This window comes from Phoxinus phoxinus (genome assembly GCF_949152265.1).
Source record: "Phoxinus phoxinus genome assembly, chromosome: 5".
NCBI lineage: Eukaryota > Metazoa > Chordata > Actinopteri > Cypriniformes > Leuciscidae > Phoxinus > Phoxinus phoxinus.
The window spans coordinates 32,818,153-32,836,627 of record NC_136880.1 but is presented as its reverse complement, the minus strand read 5'-3'; the positions used below and the strand labels follow the sequence as shown (position 1 = coordinate 32,836,627).

The 18,475-nt window shown below is 37.4% G+C and overlaps 2 protein-coding genes across 5 annotated transcripts; one reads left to right on the top strand and one right to left on the bottom strand.

The window, feature by feature from the left end:
• The first annotated feature begins 221 nt into the window (after positions 1 to 221).
• pcp4l1 (Purkinje cell protein 4 like 1) lies at positions 222 to 6,853 on the top strand. The gene is made up of 3 exons (XM_079613285.1): positions 222 to 480; positions 2,265 to 2,319; positions 3,767 to 6,853. The coding sequence occupies exons 1-3, from the start codon at positions 472 to 474 to the stop codon at positions 3,916 to 3,918; spliced, it is 216 nt and encodes a 71-aa protein (XP_079469411.1). The 5' UTR covers positions 222 to 471; the 3' UTR covers positions 3,919 to 6,853.
• An 844-nt stretch (positions 6,854 to 7,697) lies between these two features.
• On the bottom strand, positions 7,698 to 18,454 carry apold1a (apolipoprotein L domain containing 1a). Of its 4 annotated transcripts, none has more exons than XM_079613277.1 (21): positions 18,336 to 18,454; positions 17,769 to 17,853; positions 17,556 to 17,597; positions 17,339 to 17,443; positions 17,184 to 17,252; positions 16,901 to 16,963; positions 16,705 to 16,776; positions 16,236 to 16,286; positions 15,902 to 15,973; positions 15,621 to 15,674; positions 15,407 to 15,481; positions 15,238 to 15,309; positions 15,051 to 15,119; positions 14,892 to 14,960; positions 14,631 to 14,681; positions 14,491 to 14,553; positions 14,312 to 14,386; positions 14,142 to 14,178; positions 10,794 to 10,845; positions 10,298 to 10,712; positions 7,698 to 10,203 (listed from the first exon to the last, which is right to left on the bottom strand). In XM_079613277.1, exons 3-21 carry the CDS (start codon positions 17,577 to 17,579, stop codon positions 9,640 to 9,642), a joined length of 2,052 nt encoding a protein of 683 aa, XP_079469403.1. In that variant the 5' UTR covers positions 17,580 to 17,597; positions 17,769 to 17,853; positions 18,336 to 18,454; the 3' UTR covers positions 7,698 to 9,639. The 4 variants fall into 4 exon arrangements, with proteins under 4 accessions (XP_079469403.1, XP_079469406.1, XP_079469404.1 ...); XM_079613280.1 differs by having other exon boundaries at positions 17,769 to 17,849; positions 18,336 to 18,368; XM_079613278.1 differs by having other exon boundaries at positions 18,153 to 18,336.
• Positions 18,455 to 18,475: the final 21 nt, after the last annotated feature.

Genomic DNA, 18,475 nt, shown 5'->3' with positions numbered 1-18,475 from the left:
AACTGCATTTTTTTTAACCTGATAATATATATATATTATTTATTTAAACATTCAGTTTATAGTGTGAAACAATCAAATTAGAACACAACAATAAGTATTAAGATCCAAGAATAACAAAAATATAAAGAATAGTAAAAGAAAACAAAACTTTGCAGGATTTACGATGCTGATGACCGTTAAAACGCGTCATCAAAGCCTGTGAAAAGGGAGAAAAGGCTTGAAGAGAGAGAGAGAGAGAGAGAGAGAGAGAGAGAGAGAGAGCAGGGGCGTGTTTTTTTTTTCTAGACGAGAGAGCTGGATATACACTACAGTCCCCTGCATAATATTCTAGGTTCCGTTGTTCTGACATATTTTCAAAGCACTCTGACCACCAAAAAAAGGAGGGAAATTCCGATTATATTTCTTTGAGCCTTTAAAAACACGCTACAAATTAAACCGCGAACCGAAAAGGACATTCTCTCAGAAAGAACTATGAGTGAGGTGAGTTCTCTTTTGTTATTTTAAGACTGTCTGATAACCCGGACTAACTTTAAAGTTAATTCGAAGATTTATATAATAACATAATATTAATCTAGGACGTCCAATTCAATGCAAATGTTTTCTTTGTTGAGACAAAAAAGGATTAACGTTAAATCATTTAAATCCTTTGAATCATGCAAGTTGCATTAATACAGATGGTTTAACGTTAACTGTAAACCCACCTCTAATTTCTCGTCAGTAAAGATGAGAAATAAAGGCTAACCCTTTCTTTATATTTTTATTATTTGCTGAAATTAGAGGTTGGTTGACAGCTAAACCATCTCTTTATGAATTTTGCAATACATATCACAGTGCTTTTTACTCAACGAGAAAATATAAATCTTTAGATTTCCCCAGTTTAAAATGAAAGTGATGCTTTAACATTACATTCTTGTGTGTGTGTGTGTGTGTGTGTGTGTGTCATTAATTGGCAATTAATAAGTGGCTCAGGGGAGCTTGACCTTGCTGATATGAGCTTGGCTAATTAGCAGATGGAGATTGTGCCGTGAGGCTTGTGTGTATCAAGTGATGTGTGAGAGTGAAAATAAAGTGCTGTCTGAGGTAATGTAGAAGATAAAAAGTAATGGCTGAGTAACACACTGAGAGCCAGCTGGCAGCATGCATGCATGGGATCCCCCACCACCACCCCCATCATCATCATGATGTCTTTTAAGTGTGAAAGCCAGAAGTGTGAAGTCTTACTTCCATAATACTCATATGGCCTATTTTTGGCAAATTAAGAGAAAAATAAACAACAGAATGGCATGTACACACAAAAAAAAGCCATCTCTCGAGACCAAAGTTGTCGCTTTTATGCTCAAAGAGATTTTATAATCTGACAGCTCACAGAAGGTGGTGGATGCTGCATTAAAACTTACTGGAGAGAGGAGGCTGAGGCTGGTTCAGAGTTCAGAGTAAGGTGAAGATGCTCTTTCATTCCAAAAAAGGCTTAACGGGGAAAGGGCTGCAGCGATTTGCATTTGAAAGAGTCCCTTGCAGTGAGAGAGAGTGAATAATATGTGTATATGTGAGTGTGTGTGTGTGTGTGTGTGTTTAGGCAATGTTCCATTTCATCTCCCTTGATGATATTTTCTGTTCTCAAAAGAAAATATGTGAAGTATTTACTGTATATCAGCAGCTTCAAGCGAATATCACAGTGTTTCTCAAATGACAATTCATTGCTGAAATTACACTTTTAAAAAGGATTAACGCAAAAATACATGAACACAAACTGACACATTTGGATGTCAATGTCTATATGAATAACTCAAATCTAGGGCATCATCTCAAGGCTAATTTGTTCTCATAATTGAAAAAGCAAGGTCACAGATATACTGAATGTATTTTGCCCTTAAGTAGTGTCCCTCGGAAACATAAACATTTAATAACCCCGTACTTCAACTATCAAATGTCAACAGGGATAAATTAATATAAGAAATATGCTATATAAAATAAAATACACATACACACACACACACAGTAAGCTTGCATGTCATGGGGATCCTCTCCAGGGCTGAGTGCCTCTGTTCCAGATTGCACACAGAATTGAAAAAGGGGGATTAAACCGATGGGGATTAAGGGGTCTTTATCGCTCGGTGTCCTAACACACGCATGATAAAGCCCATATCAGGTTTTAATTTGATGGCAGACCAAATAAAAAATTCACAGATGCTGTGATTTTAGTTTTTACTGCATGCCTGAATGCTCTCACAATAAACCCGAAAGCTGCTGCCTCTTTCTTGCAGAACAGTTCATCTGATCCTCCCAACAGCACTCAGGGGCCCGCCACAGATGGAAAAGGTGTGTTTATGTGTTCCATTACAGCATATTTAACATTTTCATGATTTACTTCTTGAAAACTCCTTCAACTTTTGTTCTCCACCAAAACGCCAATGCGGAAGTTAGCATCATCCTTGTTCCTCAACAAAACCTAATAGGATTTTTCCCTTTGGCTTTAGTATAATGTTGCAGAAAATAAGCTCCGACCAACAGAACATTTATGAATTTTGAAGCCTAAATACAATCACCAGAAGTAAAAAGCTAAACGTATGTTATAAACGGACTACACCATGGCCACCACCATTAAGCATCATAAAAAAGTAAGAATAGTTTGCAAAAGCGTGAATAATAAACACAACAAGGCTGTAAATGCAGCCTATAGTGAGTAGATAAGTTTTTCGTCTTGATTACGTTTAATGTTCCCGACAACCTCTGTAGTCCTATTTAGCCACTTTTAAATAAAAACACAAGTGTTACTGATGTATTTTATGTCAAAGGATAAAATGTCTTCAGCTTGAGCACAGACATTATTTTAGGCATTTAATCAAACACCTATTCAAAAAAACCATTGACTTTGGGATGATGTTGCCAGAAGTGATAAAATACTAGTTTCTGGGTGGTCTACAAAAAATACATCATCCCTAAATAACTCATATTTGTCTCTGAAAGCTGAGATACAAGAAAACCTTTTAACATAAAAACAAATAGACATCTAATTTTTAACCATGAAAATGCACTGTACTGCTAAAAGATATTAGAAAAAATACATATTTTAAAGTTCTGTGGTAGGAAAATGTAAACAATTGCTGTATATTTATAACAATTGACCGTTCGCAAAGACCCTTAGTTACTGTCGCTATGTCCGACAAGCTACGCCGCTCTCACGCCACACCATGTTCTCACGCAGTGAAAAATACGTCATGGAGCAGAGAGGACACCGACAACGCGCTGACAGACAGGACAGGTTACTTTTCGGTTACTTTTGATATTAAACAAAGTCTCACCTTTCAAATTTGGTAATTTTTTAAAAGAAATTTAAACAATAAATACCGTTTTGTGGCTCTTTAATGTGTCTGACAGATCGCTGTAGACCATCAGTTGAAGCTGCTCGTGAACTGATCATCTCTTCCTTCTAGTTCATTTATAGCATCAAATAAACATTAATGAACATAAGAAGGAATGTTGTTTTAGCCGCGGAAAGGTGTCAGTACACTCAGTTTTTCAAGTTCAAATCCTCCATGTTAATCTACTAACTCTCCTTACTGCTTTGTTGGACAAAATGGAGAATGGTGAAGTATGATTGGTCAGATCACCTGTCAATCAAGCTCCCTGCGAAGGGTCAATTAACATAATTTAAGACCAGAATTGGGACGCAGACACACAGTGGCTTCACAAACGTAAGACATATTGCTGTTCCTTTTACTATGCCATTAATGTTGTTAATGTTTGCGTGTCATGTGTCCCTCAGCCGTCCAGGAGAAACCGGCGGACAAAGATGGGAAGCTCCCTACGCAAGAACCCGAAGAAGAGATCGACATTGATCTGGAGGCGCCAGAGACAGAGAAAGCAGCTTTGGCGATACAGAATCAGTTTAGACGCTTCCAGAAGAAAAAGAAGTAGAAAAGGGAAGCCTGAACAAGAGAATCGGTGGACAAAAACGCCTTCCACAATATTCACTATGGAAAGAGAATTAACAAAGAAGAGACAGAGGAAAGTCAAGTGTGGGTGGGAAATTAGGGGTTTGGAAAGCAAATGATAGCCCTGTGGCATCAACATGCTGGGTAGATTAGAGTTTAGGACATAAGAATAGGGAAGGATTTTCACTTTAAGACATGGCAGATTCTGTTCTCACTATATTTGTCTAGATTTGTCTCCATCCTTCTCCTCTCCTGTAGACATAAATATAGGAACGTCAGTTACATGTGCAACACACATCTGTCATTTCATGTATTTAGTATCATTGATGCAACCGAACAAATGTAAGTGATATTAAACTTAAGAATAGCGTACCGCACGATATACGTCACCTTTTCTCATTAATATTCATGAAGCTAGCGACGGTTGCTATGGGGGTCAAACTCGCGCGTGTCACTCATGCTAGACGCATGTAAACAGTTTACGGACGAGATGTCTACTGAGCTAAACCTGCTAACTCTGTCCTGAAAATGATGTCCCCGGTGCCAAATTCACTGGTATAGAAGTAGAAGAACATATATATTCAATTGAAGAGATGGCTTGAGTGTAGAGGGCTGAAAAAGACGGGAAAAAGAGCCGACCTGATCCAGAGGTAGATTGTTATCGACAGAATTTCTCCCCAAAAAAACATCGCCTTACGCCACTGACAGTGACATTTTGCAGTTTCAACAAGCTATATTTTACCAACCTATGTCCTGTCTGTCATATATACTATGTCCTCTGGTTGTCTTACGTCTGACAGTTGTTGGGGGTAATTTATATTATTATTGGTAACACTTTACAATACGGACCGTGCACTAATCTGCATTAATTCATGCTTAACTAATGCACAGATAATCATGTGTTAATGTATGACTCATGAGGAACTAAACCATTAATTAATGATTACTGCATCAGCAACTAATAAAGATTCTAAATGATTAAGATTAAGTAGTAATTAATTAAAGGAGGCAACTGGAAGTTGAAGTACATGACTTTGACCAACTGTGGTAATTAACACATTCATTTAAACTTTTAGTTAATAAGTTCATAAGGAATTAATACATTATCACACATTTAATTAATAACAATTCATATATTACTTAATCTATTAATCATTTAGAATCTTTATTAGTTGCTGATGCAGTAATCATTAATTAATGGTTTAGTTCCTCATGAGTCATACATTAACACATGATTATCTGTGCATTAGTTAAGCATGAATTAATGCAGATTAGTGCACCCGTATTGTAAAGTGTTACCTTATTATTATTAATGTATTTATTTTTTGTTTAGCGATCGCTAATGCTACTTGGTCACAACCAACAACACTTAATTTTTAATTCATATCAAATCTAAGTTTACAACATATGAAGGTGAATGGTTTCACGTTGCTGGCATTGAACTGGTCTTTTGGACGTCCGCACAAGTTTACCCATCGTTCACATTTATCCCTCTGGGTTTTTGGCTTCGGGAAACGAATAAAGAATACATCCTTCATATGTGGACGGTCATAGTGTCTGGAGTCGTTTCTGCAAGTTCCATAGCAGCAGTGTTTACTCGGCATGTTCTTATTTGAGGGATAACCGGCAGAAAACAAGCAGTACTAGCATGAATCATAAGCGAGCGCGCTTCTATGTTGACCCCCTTCCGGTTTACGTTGCTGACGTCACGCGGCCTTGCGGTCTAAAAATAGCACTCGTGCGGCACGCTATTCAAAGGGCAGTAAATGACCAAATGTTGCACTGCACTTACAGTAAAACATGTTGGCATGAATCAGTATTATAGATATGAAGTAGCTTAGTTGTTAATCTATTCTTAGAGTATGCTGTTCATTTTTGTTGTTGTTCAAGTGACAAGTGAAATCTTTATATCAACAGCAGACCAAATAATGATTATTTAATAACAGAAAAAAATATTATAACCTGACATTCTCAGAAGAATTAGCAATATCTTGCATATTTATGCATTTTGGACAGGGATTTAATCAAGACACACTGAAGTTTAAATTCAATAGCTTGTTATTTTTAAAATTAGCCCTATTAAACTAGGCAAATGTCCTTGAAATACATGTAAAATGGGCAAGTTTAACATTCTATTCAGTTAACTGTAAATTGCTGAATTTAGCACAAGGTCACGAACCTTTTAAGTTATGTCATACTCAGTTAAATTAGCATAGATTCCTTTAATTTTTACTTCAATGCCAGAAGTCACTGGCTTGCAGTGAGATCCTTGAATTTTTGGAGACTGGTGACTCAAATGAAGATGATTATCAAGGAAAGTGTAACATTTTGATCTATTTTAAGTGTCTTTATCTTTCTCCTTCCCCTATAATTAAAGTGGTCTCCACAGATATCTCAGAATAGCTCGAAAAAATTAGAGCAGTATATAGAGACTCATGATTATCTTGCAGTTAATGGGACAAATGATGTCTGTAATTGCATTGAGATAGGTGTGATGAAAATGTCATCTGTGCTTGATTGTTTTCAGATAACCACTGGCAAGGCAATTATTGAATACATCTGTTATTCTGTACATTTTATATCAAGTAGCCTATGACACATTTTACTGTTGGACAGACATTTATCTCCTCCTTTATTGCTCTGTACTTCTTTTCTTCTCTCTCTCTCTCTCTCTCTCTCTCTCTCTATGCTCATGTGTGCTTGAGTGCTTTATCCTACACTTGTTTCTTTTTTCTGTATATGACTCATTGCTTCAATAGAAAGAATTGTATGTCCTGACCTGAATTGTATGTACTAGGGGCAGTAAGTAGATGGTTACATAAAGTGAAGAACATTATATAACATTAGTTTGCCTTTTCTCCATCAAACATATTGAATTTTCAATGTAAATACATATTTTAACTTCAATAATTATTGCTACTACTGGAGTCTAGTATTTTTTTTAACCTTCGATCTAAAATAGTAATGAACGGTAAAAAAAAAGAGGAGTCATTATTGGATGTTCCTACTTGTCGTTGTCTATAACTCAAAATAGAAAGGTTTTTATTGTTGTATAGCTAAGAGTTTTATTGTTGCTGTCCCCTAATAAATTATAGTCAAGAGTTACATAATTTAATAATTTAAAGAATGCACGTTTACTTGTGTTTGGTGCTAATATGTGTAGGAAAGGAGGTGAGTGGCATCATTCATCATAAAATCTTGCGAGAGGAGATGATGACGCCTGATCCTAGTCTGATAGTGTTTAAAAACTATAATAACCTATACTATTATTTCAACAGCAGAGGGCAGTCTCTTTCTTAAATCAATCTTATGCAGTGTTGCCAAGTCCATGGTTTCCCCGCGGAATTGTGCTAGTTTTATACCCTGGAAATCCAGAGTTCTCGCGAGAGCACAATTTGATTTGGGTCTGGATTTCCAGGCTCCTACTTTTAAAGATAGGGCAGGCAATTTTGGAGAGCCTAGTGCCTAGCACTAGAGTGGTGCAGGTATGACTTCCGAACCGTGAAGTCTAATTCTCCACTACATGGTTCCTTTCATTTTCCTATGTTTTTTTTAAATGAGTAAAATATAGCCTGTGGTGGTAAACAACTTGACAGTACTTTACTTTGACGTTTAGTTTTACAAATTAGTCTTCCGGGTTCTGACGTCATATCTGCACCAATCTATGGCAAGCTAGCATTTAAAGCATCAGATCCTTTCCCATCTCCCTTCAGAGCGCTCTCCAAAGCCACTCCTCCTCCAAAACACATGAATGCACAGAGCTAGTGCAGAGTCTGCAAATTGTATTTATAAACCACTTTTATGCATTGCATAAATCCATAGAAAAAGAACCATACAAAACATTTCGTGGGACATTTAAAAAAAAAAATGTGTACAAAAATAAATAATACAGAACATATCAAAAAATATTTTGCAATATATATGTAATATATTACAACTATTATGCATAAAACCCAGCATAAAAACGTTTTTTTATTTAGGGAGCATAGGGGATGAAATAGGATTAGAATCCAAACGACACCTGTACATGTCCCAGAGATAAAACCACAATATTTAAATACTTTTTTACCTACACTTCATCTTTAGTGCACACTGCCAGCACTGGTTTAATGTTTTTCATTAATGTAAAGTCACAAAAGAAAGCTTCCCTTATGTAATGCTGAGGAACTGAAACAAATTTTTTGTTTGTGTGTGTATGTTCAAAACCACACCAGAGAATTCTGAAAATCTCAACTATAGGCTACAGGTCGTGGTTATCAGGTTGAGAATAACGTTTCTGACTCAACCCTTATACTGTCAGTCCATATTCTTAGATCATTACACTGGTCTGCTTTTTTCCCCACAATTCTCTAGAATTTATTTATGCTTGCAAGACAAGACTGTACTGATACAAACATCAAAGTTTAGTGGTTTGTTCTAAGCCCACAACCCTAAATAGCCTATAGAAAGCATATACTGAATTGTGATCGCCATATATAAACACTTTCAGGTTAAATTACAGTTGTCATTTTGATCCGTGTGTGTAGCACACAGAAAACAAAATGCATACATGATGCAACATGTGATATTGACATATATTTCTTAAAACTTAAACATGCATCTGGTATTTACTTAAGGTAATGCAATAGTTGTTTTTCTTCCTCCTCTCTCTTACTTCTCAATATACTGTATCCCCTATCACTTTTTTTTTGTGTTTGCTTGAAGAATACATGAGGGTTTCTATAGTACTCCTTATGCCCGGGAGGAGCAAACGACAGACACAGTGGGAGTGGTGTCAAGCCTCTGAGAGGCATTTGTTAAATTAAATAAACATAAAATGTACAAAAATGGGGGAAATAAAGCGTTCAAATAAAAGGGGAGCTGGTGTCCTCGTTGAGCCAGGGAACCCTGCATGTGCAATATAAAGTACTGAACATCTGCATTTCTTTCTTTCTTTCTTTCTTATTGCTTTAAAAATAAATAGCATATTAAGCCAATTAAGCAAAAACCTGTCATCAAAAGTCTGAAAAAACAAAACAAAACTGGTATTACACTTGACATTCTGTCCACCTCACTTTTTAAATGATGGCTACGCCCCTAGGTCCAGCCAGGTAAGGCGGCGGTGTCTGGTGGTCGCACGCGCTTCTTTCTCTGGCGTGAGGGGTGGCGGCTTCGGCATCGTGGCTTGTCCTCTTTATCCATGAGAACTTGAGGAGATTAGCGGCCCGGCATCCTGGCTGTTAGCAGCCTCACGCATGGTTCCCCGTTCGGGCCGTGGGTCCGGCAACTCACAACTCGGCGTGGGAATCCCTCTGCGCTCCCTTCCTGGACCCACAAGGACAACAGTGCGCATGCACAGGGAAGAGACCGGTCTCTCGCTCAGCATTTAAGTGTGCCCCATCACATGCGCAGTCGTTCCGTCACACCCCTTTGTATTCACTTAAATGATCCCCTTTCTGTCTCTTTAACCCAGATGTGTTCAGTTCCTCTTATAATCTGTGATCAGACCCCTGTGCTAAGTCTCTTTTTTCTTCATTCTAAATCTTTCCAGATCAACTTCATTATCCCTCTTAATTTTCGTTTCTTTCCACTTTTCCTTCCTTTTTTCTTTCAAATCTTTGAATTTGATTTGCCAACCATCCTGCTTTAGTTGTTTCCATATGTTAAGATAACTGTTAAGACTTTTTTAAATAATTGTTATAATTGCTTCTTGCTCTTTGACAACTCATTTCTTTTTTGTGGTCTCTTTGTTCATTTGCTCCAGTGTAGCTTTCTGGTCAAGTTTCTCCTCCAACTGATCAAGTTCTTGCTCAAGTAGAGCCAGTTTAATAGGATCTGACTCACATTTGTCTTCATCCTCCTCCTCCTCTTCATATTCTTCCACTTCAATTCCATCCATGGTCTTTTGTAGCTGAGTCTTCACTTTGTTTAGTTCCAGCAGGCCGTGTTGAAGCTCTTTGCAAACTTCTCGGATCTTGGAGGCAAATTTGGTCTTGGCACCTTTGCGGAGTTCATTGGAGTCTTTGGCAAGAAAAAAGACATCCAGGGCAAGAAAGAGAGTGGACATGACCCCTGTGGTGATACTGATGGCCTTGGCGGCTTTGGCAGCTCCTCCAGCAACACCTAAAACTTTCACAGTGCTGATAAGCCTATCAGTGTTAATCATGAGGGCTTTACCTGCTCGCCCACCTTCCTTCATCACATGCTTTATGTTACGGCTAAGTCTCGTGTTGACCACACTCTCAGAGTACTCCTTAAAATCCCATTCTTGCAGAGTGTTCATTCCTTCCTACATACACAACAGATAAAATCACAAGTGAGACAGACAGATAGATAGATAAATAGATAGATAGATGGATGGATAAATAGATAGATAAACATACTTGCATGAATTCCAGACAATCTCTGATGTCATTGATCTCGTTCTGGTAGCACTGGATCATCTTCTCCACCTTCTTCCGGTCCATTTTGGATTGAACCGCATCAGTGATGTTAGCTGTGGCTGAGGTGATGCTCCCAGCTGTTGCCACACTGATACCCACCGCAGTAACGATAGTAGAGGTGCCAAAAGTGAATGGTGCCAGTATGAGGCCGGTAATGGTGGCTATGCCCCCGGCCACACAAGCCACACCCCCTCCGACAGCTGCGCTCACGGTCTTCTTATGGAAGCTGTCAGCAGTGTCCGCTAGTGCAAGCAACTCTACAATGCGACGTTGCAGAGAGGCTCCACGCTGGTTGAACAGACTGACAAAGAGACGGGCTGCCATGAACACACGGTCTGCAACAGCCTCAACAGTCCTAAGAGACAAACATTAACAAAACAGATCAGTGGTCATGGAGGCAATTAGACCGTTTTTTTTAAAATCCACATTTACTCACAGCTCCTCCTTATCCTCCTGAAAATTTGATGTCTCATTCCATTTAGTCCAACCTGTCAAAATTCAGTAAGTCATATGAAATTAGTGAGGACAAGTAGTTCATCATTATTTTATATTTTTTAGCAGTGCACTGCAGCTACGAACACACAACATGGCTGTTGCTTTTCAAGATGGCGTGTTAAGTTTTAAAATGTATTTATATAAAATGTGTAAAATTATAATTACATTATGCTATGTGCAGCTGAACATGTCTTATGTAATTGCCCCCTGAGAAACTGGTCAGGTGAATACAAAATACTTCTTTAACAAGTAAATGCATGAAACTTGTGCTCATCATTATTACATATTCAGGTCTTTAGTGACCCGGATCTAACAAATATGGCTCTCTAACTGCCGTAATAGTATAAAACGTTCTTTATTTTTTAATAACAATTATAAAAGACTAAAATGCACACATATTTTGTTACCTTTTGGGACTTGGAAGGGTTAAGTTTGATGTTTGTTTTTTTACCATCATCACCAGCTCATTTCTCCAGTTCATTCAGCATCTGGCTCATATTCACGATCTCAACTATATTCTCAATCTCAAAACTATCTTTTCAACATATTCAAAATCAATATTTTGATCGCCGACAGCTCCTTCACCAGATCCACCATCAAGTGACAGTGACACTAATATTTAATTGCCAACAGTACTTGCTCAGCAGTAAATCGCTGAGTTTTGCTGATGATACTTGTGTATTCTTTTGTTTTATGCCTGCCGTAATTATGAGTGTAACATCATGTCATCATTGAGTATCAGACATTGTCACCTTGAGGAATGAAGGTGAATTGCACTTATTGAGTCATCAGAGATTCAGATTACTGTGAGAAAGACCTGGCTGCAGCCTACAGAATGGGGCGGGCCTACATGTATTGCTCCGCCCCATACTTACTCTGATTGGCTCTGTCGTCTTTCATAGGCATACATGATAGGAAATGTGTTTTGAGTTGTCTTCACTATAATGCACTGACAACATTCTTAATGTTTAATGTAAAGACAACATTAGCCTACATCCTACAATGGCAAGAGAAATTAAGGTAACACTTTAGTTTAGGGTCCAATTCCCACTATTAACTAATTGCTTATTATCATGTATATTCCTAGGATATTGTCTGTTTATTAGTACTTATAAAGCACATATTAATGCCTTATTCTGCATGACCTTCTTCTACATTCCTAATGTCCTTCTACAATCCTACCACTAATCCACTATTAATAAGCAGTAATTATAAGTTTATTGAGGCAAAGATCGTAGTTAATAGTGAAAATTGGACGCTAATTTAAAGTGTGACAGAAATTAATTATGAAATGTTTATTCATGGTGGACGATGTGCGCAAACCCTGTACTTAAGTTAAAAGAGTACACTAATCAAATATTACTCAAGTAAGAGAGGTTTGTAATGCGACACAAAAAAGATAGTAATAAAAATAAAATAGGCTAGAGCTCAGACTGACATTTTTATGAATTATTAGGAGTACACTTGATCTGAGATTACTCCTGGATATTGGCTCATTTGAGCAGGACAAGACCAAATCACAAAGTGTTTGTTCACTTGAAGTTTAATCTCCAGATCAGTTGAATTCACAAATGACACATTCAATGTTATTGATTGAAAAGAATCAGCTCAACAAATATTTAACATATTTTTAATTTCCTTTCTCATACTATGGTGATATAAATTAATCACATTTCATGAATCATTTAATTCATATTTCATTCCTCTACCTGAAGACCTGACTCTCCGCTTGTGGATAATCCACCAATACATTTTGGTTAAATGTTGTGGGGTTGTTCATGTGTTAGTCTAAAGACCAGCTCAATTTAACAGAACAATAATTTCAGGGACATTGCGAGATACAGGTTAATGTTTTTTTTCGTGCATTGTGAAGGCTTTGTGAAACTGCACAGCTTTTTCAGTTCATATAGATTTGAACGACATACTCCGTCCTACACCAACTATGAACACAATTCCTATAATGTATACCTAGGAAAGACAATCGAGCCAATCAGAGTAGGTATGGGGCGGAGCGACACGTGCAACCCCGCCCCGTTCTGCTGGCTGCAGCCAGGTGTACTTGATTGTTGTTGCACAGAATAAATACATATACCTCGGGTCAATAGCGACCCTATACACAAAATTAATTAGAAAACAGACATTCTTTTATAATTCTTTTCTTATTATATTGTTTAAAATACACCGATTGAGGAATACTAATACGGTTGATGTATAACTTTAAAAAAAGGGTAGTGAATGACGTCCTAGGTCAAATATGTGTCAGCAGCCATATCACCCTGTAGCCCAAGACTGGTTTCCCACTGAAGCTAAGCAGGGCTGAGCCTGGTTAGTACTTGGATGGGAGACCTCCTGAGAAAACCAGGTTGCTGCTGGTAGAGGTGTTAGTGAGGCCAGCAGGGGGCGCTCACCCTGTGGTCTGTGTGGGTCCTAACGCCCCAGTGTAGTGACGGGGACACTATACTGATAAAGAGCGCCGTCCTTCGGATGAGATGTTAAACCGAGGTCCTGACTCTCTGTGGTCATTAAAAATCCCAGGATGTCTTTCGAAAGAGTAGGGGTGTAACCCCGGTGTCCTGGCCAAATTTGCCCCTTGGCCTCTGTCCATCATGGCCTCCTAATCATCCTCCTATATATACACTAATTGGCTTCATCACTGTCTCCTCTCCACCAGTAAGCTGGTGTGTGGTGGGCGTTCTGGCGCAATATGGCTGCCGTCGCATCATCCAGGTGGATGCTGCACATTGGTGGTGTTTGAGGAGATTCCCCCCTTCTATGTAAAGCGCTTTGAGTGTCCAGAAAAGCGCTATATAAATGTAATGAATTATTATTATTATTATTAATTAATAAAGACCCGATAAATGCGTTTAAGGGTTAAACAGTATAACTGTCACGGTTTGCGTTTTTGTTTTTGTCATTGTCATGTTTCTGTGTCTTGTCATTCCCTGTTTGTCATGTAATCCTCTCATGTGTCTTGTCACTTGTTAATTGTCTCATTGTTCACAGGTGTTCCTTGTCTTGTAATTAGTGCAGTCAGTGTATTTAAGCCCTCATGTTTGCCCTGTGTCTTTGTCTAGTATTGAATGTTTCATGTTGAGGTTCTTGTCTTTGTTTTGAGTTTCCAGCCTTTGTTTTAGGTTTGATCTTGTTTTATAATTAAAGATTGCATTTGGGTTCTCTACATCTTGCCTCCAGTGGAATCAATCATAACAATAACAGACTAGTCTTCTAGGAAAACCATGACCAGCAAATTAGGAAAATATGTAGTTTTTCGAAATTTGACTCAACTCACCCTCAACAGTTTTCCACCAGTCCATCAGGCCATCATCCTATGAACAGAGAGCAATAGATTAAAAAAAGGTTAAAACAGATTTCAAAATAAGTCAAATTTAACATTAATATATATATATATATATATGTATGCATGTATGATATATAAAACAATACAAAAAAATTATATACCTCATCTGCCTCTAAAGAATTTAAATCTGTTGGGTAGGCAGCCATTTCCACTGGCAGGATTTCAAAAGTACAGTCCTATAACATTCAGAGAATAAGATATTGTACAAGTATTAAGTGAAGGCATAATGTGATATCGATGCACCATAGAAGCAACATAATAATTTGCAATTACAACTCACCTCAGTTGTCTGATGTTGCTGCATTTCCATCGGCACCTTAATTATATCTTCTTGATCGGAACACTATAGAAAGATTTTATACTATGAAGTTTTTTTATGTAAACTATTAAATTATATAAATTTTTTAAGTGTTACATTACCTGTATACTGGGTGAAAATGATGACATTTTCTTCACTCTAAATGACACAACCTAAAAGGATGTAAACAGCAAAGAAGATTAAGCAGAATACAGTATGTGAACTGACACTAAATCATTTTAAGTGCAAACAAAAAGCCCAATTCCACAACTGTTTGCGGCATTATGATGAAAATATATGTGTAGTTTATTGTACTGATGGGCTTCTATTTCCTACAATATTCCCACCCTGTGTATACCGAAGAGAAAACAAGTGATCCTTACCTTGGTATTACTATTAGAGACTTTTATATCATTATTTTCCATGCATTTTCTGGGCACTGCAATAGATTTCTATGACATAGAGGAAACAGTTCAACAATTGTTGCACGGTTTAATTTACTTTGCAGGCAACTTAAGATCATTACCGATTTGGTAAAGTACCTTTTCAGTGCCAGTGTCCAAGAAGCTATAATCCCAGTCAATACATTTACTGTGCTCACTTAGCGGATCCTACATATAGAATTAACTGTCATTTTAATTTGATTTAAAATGGTTTAAAAGTACATAATAATTGTAAAGACTGTCAACAATATAAAAATACAGCAATAAAAGGGGGAATCGGTGTTACCGTCTCAGCAGTGAAACGTAATGCTGGTTTTGGAGAATTGTGGAAAGTGCCACTAAGCTTCCCTGAGTTATCCTGCACAAAAGGGACAGTACCGGTAATTGTGAATGACAGATGACTAAGCAATTACATATATTCTATTTTACACAATATAAAGGGCAGTGATAAGCACCTTTAAGTTGTTGAAAGAGAGATATAAGAGATCATCATTACTGGCCAGCAGTTTAATGTGTAATGGTGGGCTGTCCTACAAGAAGAAAGCTTGTTACTACTGTGCATTATCATCTGGAAGGTATAGGGTACCAATGCAAAAAATACACACCACCTATAAAGAAAATAGACATTCATATGCTAATTATTTAGTTGTTGTTGTTGTAGAAATATACCTCTCCAGACGTGTTCTCAGTTCCTCTAGGAAACGTTTGGAGAAAATTAAACTCCTAAAGAATTTAATCTGAGAATTAGAATTGCATTTTGCATTTTGTTTGACTCTAATCCTAATTTTTCAACGCTGTTTCTACCTGTAAATGGACAGCAGATCTTCATATTATACAAAGCTAAACTAATTATATCATAATTTAGACAGTATTGCTGTATAAATGTACACTTTAAGACATTATTTTAAGAATAAATTACTGCATGAACAAGGCTGTAGTTATTTCCACACCTTGGTGTTGTTGTTTTCTGTTTGGTTGAGATTACCGGCTGAGAGTTCTCCATGTTGTAATGATAGTTCTTCCTGTCAAGAAAGAAAAAGGAAGGAAACACCAGACACGGAATGTTAAACCAAGCTAAACCAAAATTGCAGGTTGCATTATTATGTGTAACATCAAAGCATGCATTTTACAGATTGTGGACACAGGGTGGACCACCTGAGCTTCTGTGGTGTCCTTAGAGAAGCCTAATCCAAACCTATTGTGTTCTTATAAAAGCTGTGATTCACATTGGATGTTCGGGTTAAGATGTCAAGTTATGTAAAGTGTAATGTAATTACAACAGACCTTATTGCTGTGTTGGTTGGACAGACTGTCAGTGGTGGCAGTGAAGCAATCCTGGGGCAAACGGAAAGATAATCGCTGAAAAGCTTGCATTATCTATCTTCCATATCAGATAATAATCAATAGCTCAAAGCATATATGCAACTCTATAGGCAAAAATCTCATTTGATCATGGGATTCCTATCCAGAGTATTTGGGTGATGTATGAGCAAATTCACTGTGGAAGTCTCTTGCCTCCCCTAGTGGTAAAAGAGGATACACTTTAATGGCCTAACGGTAGCTGTGTGATGTAATGTATAAAAAATAATGTGTCTGCAATGCATAGTGAGACACAATGGTTGCAAAAAGTTTTTGGACACCTGAACCTTAAAAATACATAATACTTAAAAATACATAAATCTGACTGTTAGACAATGAATGTTAGCAACTAACATCCAACAACTAACAACCAACTAGAGGTAGGATGTTCTACCTCTTGTGCAGGAAGACTCGTCAACTTTTTAGGAGTTCTTTTAAACAGCTGGCTGAAAACAGCAGCTTTCCCCTGACACAAAGAAAATGTACATTCTACTAACACATTTTCATTGTAAAAAAGAAACATTAAAAACAATTAAATGGATATAAATATACACCATGTATGATCAAAGTCAAGAATATAATTTGATGACCTGGTTGTTGTTGTCTGGTTGTTTATCATTGAGAGCCGAGAGCTCACTCTCAGTTAGCATGTTCTGGGAAAAGATGTTAACTGATAATTCTCAGAAAAATACCATTGCTATATTTATATAATCTACATACTACAATAATAAATCAGATTCTTACTTTTTTGCAGTCTGTCTATATTCCAAAATGTTACCAAAATAAAGCAGTCAAAATGGTATTCTGAGAAATCAAACTATAACATCACCTCTAAAAGTCCATTAAAGAAAGAACATACAATTAGAAACTGACCATCATTTTGCTGTTCTCTAACAGACCGTCATTATTGCCAGTGATTCCACCATGCACAATATTCTCATCCTAGAGAACAAAAAATGGTCAACTAACCATTGCAAATGAAAGCACAGTTATTGCACAAGAGAGTCAGGCTACATCAAACTGATTACCCTAGCGTGAATGCTTGCAGTTCCTGCACCCTTAAACATGTACCGTCTCGCCTCAGATGAGTGCTCAGCTGCGTCTGATCGCCTGGACATTGAATCTGCTTTCTCCTTTAGCACAAGCAGAGACAAAAACACACAGCAATACACAAACAGTTATATATTGTGGCTGCAAAACATTATTTGAGTATTTAACTGTGTGACACAATGACACATTGCTCACCTGAATAATTTCCCTCTGAATCATGCTCTGTGTCAACTTCACCTATATAGGAATATTCATTTAAATGGTCAGTTCTTGTTCAGTTCAGTAAAAGTATTCACTATTACTTAGTAAAATAGCCAAATATTAAAATAAATTATTTTAGCATTGTCACAATGGAACTGAAAAAAATATTACAATTATTATTGATTTTTTCATGTGACTGCTTCTTACCTCATTTTAGCGTAGGGGAGGTCTGAGCTTCTGCTTATGTTTTCCCTCTGTAGTATGATTAACCACGGCACTTCTCCATTTCTAACTTTAAAAAAAAAAACAAGTTTGCACAATGTATGGAACCAAAATGATGAATATTGAAGGGTTTCACACGCAACACTGCGCGGGAGCTGTACTGTAAAACAATCCTAAAAGCGACAAACACTGACATCATTCATGAATCATGATCACAAACAACTGCAAACATTATCACCAGTGTCAACGCCTCGGGCTCACGACGCTTCATTAGTTAGGCTATTTGCTAGGATGCACTTTGGTTTGCTCACTTTTTATGCTTTTATTTTTTTTATAAGCAACAATGTAGAATTCTTTTTCGATACTGACATTTCGTTGTTAATGTGGATTTTTCTAGGCTGAGGCAAAGCGTCTGATCTGATCTAGTATGACACATTGCGCGTGCGAGCCAAACAGGAAGCACTTGACTTTACCGAAACTTGACTCTAGTTTATTTGATAAACATTCCGAATTGAGAATTGCAATGATATTTCTCCGTACTGTTTTGCCTACCTTGTGTTCCCATGCGTACAGCTAAAGAGAAATGGTCTGTCAAAACTTGTCAAGCTCCGCCCAGTTAATCTGTGTTGTTGAGTAATAACAGAATCACAGCGAGACGGTTTAACAGGGTGTCAGTATGACTCCAGTCTCTT